This window comes from Dasypus novemcinctus, chromosome 27, assembly GCF_030445035.2.
Source record: "Dasypus novemcinctus isolate mDasNov1 chromosome 27, mDasNov1.1.hap2, whole genome shotgun sequence".
Lineage (NCBI taxonomy): Eukaryota > Metazoa > Chordata > Mammalia > Cingulata > Dasypodidae > Dasypus > Dasypus novemcinctus.
Genome location: NC_080699.1, coordinates 32,809,536 through 32,815,594, shown reverse-complemented (window position 1 = coordinate 32,815,594; position 6,059 = coordinate 32,809,536). Strand labels below are relative to the sequence as shown.

Here is a 6,059-nt window from a genome sequence, read left to right as displayed (position 1 = left end):
AATTCTTTTTATATTACTTTGAAGAAAAAGTTTCTATTTGAGCAGATAATCTCTAAACTAGAGTAACCCTACAAATCTCATCCCCATAAAAGGAAACATCACACAGCTTTCAAGAACAAAATTAGCAAAGTCCCATAAAGAAATTCATGTTTCTTACCCAAGAAATCATAATCAATTTTCAAAATGGAAATATTTTTCATATTTTATAACTACTTAAATAAAAATAATAAAATTAGGAACAAAGTATATGAGAAAGAGCAACAAAAGAATTTAGGACCCTAGAATTTGCAATAAAATTTTCATTGAGAAGCTCTGTAACATTAAAAAATCATTAACATCCCTGGGTTTCACTTTCCTATCCAAGCAATAAAATACATTAAGTATCTAATATGGACTTTCAGAGGTATAAATAAATAAGCATTTTTTCAAAAGAAGCTTAGTTCATAGTATTCCATCGGCAAAAGGGGCATTTTTGGTAGTTCATGTGGAATCTATAATTTGTGTGAGACACTGGCATTTGAAGGAGACATACTCCTGCTTAGTGAGGATGGAAATACAGGTGTGGATGCATTTACTTGATTCATGCTTCCAAAGATACATTACAGCTTTCAGACAAGAGTTACCCTCCTTCAAGGATAAAACGTCACTATAGTGTTACTTTATTCAATCTTTGGGGACCCATTCATCATATTTCAGGGAAAAAAATAGTTCCAACTTGAAGTGAAAAAACATATGTAATAAATTCCTCCTTTAAAGATAGTTTCATATCAGAGAGGTCATGTAGTATTTGTCCTTCAATGCCTGGCTTGCTTCACTCAACATAAGGTCCTCAAGATTCATCCATGTTATCACATGTATTTTGTACTGTATTCCTTCTTATAGCTGAGTAGTATTCAATTGTATGTATATACCACATTTTATTTATCTGGGAGAGTGTAAACTACAATGTAAGCCACTATCCATGCGGTGCAGCAGTGCTCCAAAATGTATTCACCAAATGCAATGAATGTCCCACGATGATGAAAGAGGTTGTTGATGTAGGAGGAGTGGGATGAGGGGGGTGGGGGTATATGGGGACCTCATATTTTTTTAATGTAACATTTTAAAAAAAATAAAGAGAGAAAAAATATATAGTTTCAAACAAGAAAAGAGGTAGAAGGAGAAGAAATCAGGCAAATGGTGAAGAAAAGAAGACATAATTTAACATTTCTAGAAATAATTTATTGAGGGAAAGCTCAAATTTACTTCTTCATGGCAATGAAGAATTAGGATAGGAAACCTGCCACCAAATATATTGTAAATAAACACACTGGACCTCCTCAACCTAAAATGACCTGCAGAGGAGATCCTAGTTATGATTTGAAATTATTCCTACACAGGATTTTTCTCAGGGCAAGCTTAACATCTTTATTCCTCAAGCTGTAGATTAAGGGGTTCATCATGGGAACCACATTGGTGTAAAAGACAGAAGAGATTTTTCCCTTATTCATAGACTTGGCAGAAGATGGTTGGAGATACATAAATGAACCTGAGCCAAAGAATAGAGAAACAGCTATTATATGGGAACTGCAGGTGCTGAAAGCTTTGGACCTTCCCTCAGTGGAATTGATATGGAAGATGCTACAGAAAATGAAACCATAAGAGGTAAAGATGGAGACACTGGGCACAAAGATGTTAATGCTCACAACAATGAACACCACCAGCTCATTGACATAGGTGCTCGTGCAGGAGAGCTGGAGCACAGGGAGGATGTCACAGAAATAATGGTTAATGGTGTTGGCATCACAAAAAGTCAATCTCAGCATGCATCCAGTGTGGGCCGTAGCACCAGAAAATGCCATCAGGTATGAACAAAAAATAAGGATGGAGCACACTTTAGGGGACATGGTAATGTTATACCAGAGTGGATTGCAGATGGCTACATAGCGATCATAGGCCATTGATGTCAACATGTAGCACTCTGAGATACCAAAAAAGCAGCAAAAGAAGAGCTGGGTCATACACCCCTGGTAAGAGATAATATTATTCTTTGATATGAAGTTGATCAGCATTTTGGGTGTATAAACAGAAGAATAAAGGAAGTCAATGAAAGACAAGTTAAAGAGGAAAAAGTACATGGGGATGTGAAGGTGAGAACTAAGCCCTATAAGAGTTATCAAGCCCAAGTTTCCTAGCATGGTGAATATATACATTGATAGAAATAGGAAGAAAAGGGGAAGCTGGAAATCTGGGTGTTCTGTTAATCCCACCAGTATGAATTCAGTCACAGAAGAGCTATTTCCAGGAGACATTCTTTCCTGGGGGATCTGTGAGATAAGAAAAAATGGTTTCATCAGAGCACCACCCAGATCCTCCCACAATATATCTTCTAACAGAGATGGTGTATAAGTTGGGACAGTATGAACAATCTCAACTTGGACAATAGAATCTGCTTTTACCATTGTTGTGATAATGAATAACAATTACTTCTGATTGCAGCCTTAAGCCAAATATAGCCAAGATAAACCTCAAATTAACCTACACATTAAGGTTACTTCTGCCAGGCAAAAACATGACTGATGGGAAAAACTAGGGAGAAGGGAGAAGGATGAGAAAGAATCCTCCTCTTTCATCTCATCTTCTCTTCATTCACCTGAGCTCTACCCTCACCTGTGCACCTGAGGCACAGGTGATAGCAACCTGGATTGTCCTGTGATGCTGGTTAGACCCTGCCCTGATGTGAACCATGAATAATGTCTCAGGATCCAAACTAAGAGTCCAACGTCTGGGGGAGATCTGGAGCTTCTCCAAGTCTTGGAGTAAAAGCCATAAACCTATAAGAGAGTTGCCTCCATGAAGAGGGATCATACACATTGAGATAGGGGAACCCAGAGTCTCCTTACGTCTTCTAACATAAGGTTGTCCTCAAGTCTACATTTTTCACTTGAGTAGCACGATTGCAAAAAATGGGGGAGAAAGCTGTATGTCTTAATCCCTGGATATCTTTCTCAAAATAAGGAGATTGTGCTATAAAAAAAATCAGGAACTTACCCTTTTTAGGCCAGAATTCTGAACTTCCTCTTCTCTTTTATTTACCCCTGTGGTCATAGAAGGGCAAAGGATTTTGGTTCTTTTGATTCTAAGAGAGGATGAAGACAAGACTTAATTTCTGGCATGCTCTGGAAATTTTTCTGAGATACATATTATAATTTATGATTTTATTTTTGAGACCCCCCTGAAGCAGCAGAGAAAAAATGAATATTCTTTAGTAAATAGGCAGACGATTTAATGTTGGTTTAATAAGACATTGCAATTGGTTATGAACAGATTGGAACCTTGCTTGGTCACCAGGGACCAGATTCTGTATGTAATAGGGAAATTATGCAATTGTAATTACACCCTAGACCAGGATATGTCTTTAGTTCCTTAGGGATGGAATATTTCACTCAAGTTTTCACTTTACTCTAGGGATTGTACATACCTCAAGACAGACCAAAATGGAACTCCCATATCCCTACCATCTTCATTTTTCAAGGGAAATCTGTCTATTGCATTGTTCTCTTCTTTTCTTCCCATTTCCTAAGGAGTGTTTCCACATGGTTTTTTTCAACAGGTTTCTGTATTAAGATATCAGAGAAACTTCTCATCAATGTTCATCAAAAAGAAGCAAAAATTTCCCATGATATTTACCTGTTAAGTTCATGAATTTTTTATTTAGTGTCTCAGGAATGCCTCTTGACCAATGCTATCACTTAGAATGTTTCTAGGTTCAAGATATCTAATACTGAATTAAAAGCCCAATTAAATAGGAGCTTATTTTTCTCAACTTACAATAAATTTGGAGGTAGTGTGTCATAGTGCTGGCTCAACATCTCAGCACTCTCAACAAGGAACCAGTCTCTTCCACCCCACAGTCCTTAGTCTGTTGGCCTTAGTCCTCAGGGTTGTCACCTTGTGGTCATTAATGGCAGCTATTAATCCAAGAATCACATCTTCACACAACTGTATACAAGAAAGCAAGCTGATTAGAAAGAATGAATCCCCTCAAAATGTCTTTCCCTGTATGATGAAGTAAATTTCCTCCAGGAGCCAATAAATGACTTCCTTTAAAGTTTATTCAATCAGAATTATGTCAGATGGCCAATATTAGCTACAGAGAGGAGGAAAAATAATACTTGTCATTTTTAATGTCCACCATGAAAAGAGGATTCTGACATAGAGCAGTAGTGGGAGCACCAGTATTTTCTGAGACAATAAAGAAAGTAGAGAAATATATTTGTAATAGGAATGTGTGTTTACTCACTTTAGTTGTGTAATATATTTGATATTTTTTATAAAGTAAATTTGGTATTTTAAGCATTAAATCAATTAACATGCCTTGAAATCAATTCATCATATAAATAAATGCATGTGTGTATGAGAAATGAATATACACATGTATATATTTACACATAAAATGCTTATATATAGTGTGGAGGGGGCATCAGGCTATAGTTACAGAGACGGTTTCCTTGTTAGTCAAAAAAGCATCTGATTTCCTGAATCTTTTCAAACTTCTCATAGAAAGGAAAGTCTCCAAACACAAAACAATGACTTATGCTACCACAATGGTGATTTTTTTGTTGTTGATAATAGCAAACCATAATAGAAAGATATGGAACAGACAATTTGGGCACATAATTTCTGATGCATAAAAATAAAGATTAAGCATTCTGGAATTCCAATTTTGGCTTTTGTCTGGAGGCCTCTTCTTTGCTATCTATCTCTTGTTTAAGATGTTTTCAATATATTATATATGACTATGTGCAACTGCAAGCAAACCCATACATTTCATCTGCCCCATAAGACCTAAGCCCCTCTCGGTCTGAAGTAGAACATTGTTCATCATCCCCAAATCCCCAAAACTGAGTAACTGAGTAATGAACAAATATAAGGGGAAATGCAAACATGGGCCAAAGTAGACATTGTTATTGTATTAAGAGAAGAAATCGTAACATTTGTATAAATTTAGTGGTTACTAGAATTACTGAGGAGAGGGGGAGGAAAGAAGAGATGGAATATCCGGCATTTTTAGAATTGTTCTGCGTGACATTACAAAGGTGGATACAGACCATTATACCTTTTTTCAAAACCGATAAAACTGCACAGTGTGAATTGTAAACTATAATGCAACCTAGAGATCTTGAGGAGTAGCAATGCTTCAATATTTTTTCATCAATTCTAACAAATGTACCACACTAATGCCAGGTGTTATTAATAGGGGAAGATGTGGAAGGGGGAGGAGATATGTTATATGGGAATTCCCTTTACTTCTGTGGTAACTTTTCTGTGATCTAAACTTCTCTAAAAAAAAGTTTACTATAAATATATATCATATTTAATAACACTGCTGGACTCACTAAGTTAGGTAAAAATATGGAAATTCATCATGCAGCCTATTGCATAAGGATCTACAGATAAAGGAAATTAATTACATGAATTATTTCTAAAATGACCTGGTAACCCCAGAAATGTTTGTAAGTTTTTAAAAAAAGACACTAGACACCTTTCACAGGCATTCTTGCACCAATTCTGACCCTTCATTTCAATAAGAAGCTGACTATAAAGCTTCAAATCAAATTGGTGATGTATTAAGAGCTGTCACACATCACACCTGACTGCATTTCTCCCTTATGAGTAAAGATGAAGAAACAAAAAAGGTAATCTATCAATCATGATTTATGTGATTTCATTTCCATCCTCTGTCCAATACAAGTTATCTTTCACAGTTGTCAAAAGATGGAAGCAACCCAAGTGTCCAAGAACCAATCAATGTGTAAACTAAATGTGGTATATAGACACAATGGAATATTTATTCAGCTGTAAAAATGAATGAAGTTTTGATACATGTGACAAAATGGATGAAACTTGAAGAGATCATTTTGAGTGAAGTAAGCCAGACACAAAAGGATAAATATTATATGTTCTCACTGGCATGAAATAATTAGAATAAGAAAATTAATAGAGTCAAAAGCTAACACTATAAAGGCCTTTGAAAAAATATTGACTTTTTCATAAAGTTAAGTTAGGCAATGATTTCT

General features: G+C 35.7%; 1 protein-coding gene and 1 long non-coding RNA gene across 2 annotated transcripts; both read right to left on the bottom strand.

Annotated features, from left to right (window-relative positions):
• Nucleotides 1-1,352: 1,352 nt before the first annotated feature.
• On the bottom strand, nt 1,353-2,291 carry LOC101418388 (olfactory receptor 8B3-like). The gene has a single exon (XM_023591939.3). It carries the CDS (start codon nt 2,289-2,291, stop codon nt 1,353-1,355), a length of 939 nt encoding a protein of 312 aa, XP_023447707.2.
• Nucleotides 2,292-3,030: 739 nt separating this feature from the next.
• On the bottom strand, nt 3,031-3,865 carry LOC131276243 (uncharacterized). The gene is made up of 3 exons (XR_009183742.1): nt 3,811-3,865; nt 3,461-3,596; nt 3,031-3,118 (listed from the first exon to the last, which is right to left on the bottom strand). It is a non-coding gene; the product is annotated as an uncharacterized lncRNA (long non-coding RNA).
• Nucleotides 3,866-6,059: the final 2,194 nt, after the last annotated feature.

Bases quoted from the DNA above. Each gene is read 5' to 3' on its own strand.
- LOC101418388 (XM_023591939.3), bottom strand. From the start codon at position 2,291: ATGTCTCCTGGAAATAGCTCTTCTGTGACTGAATTCATACTGGTGGGA.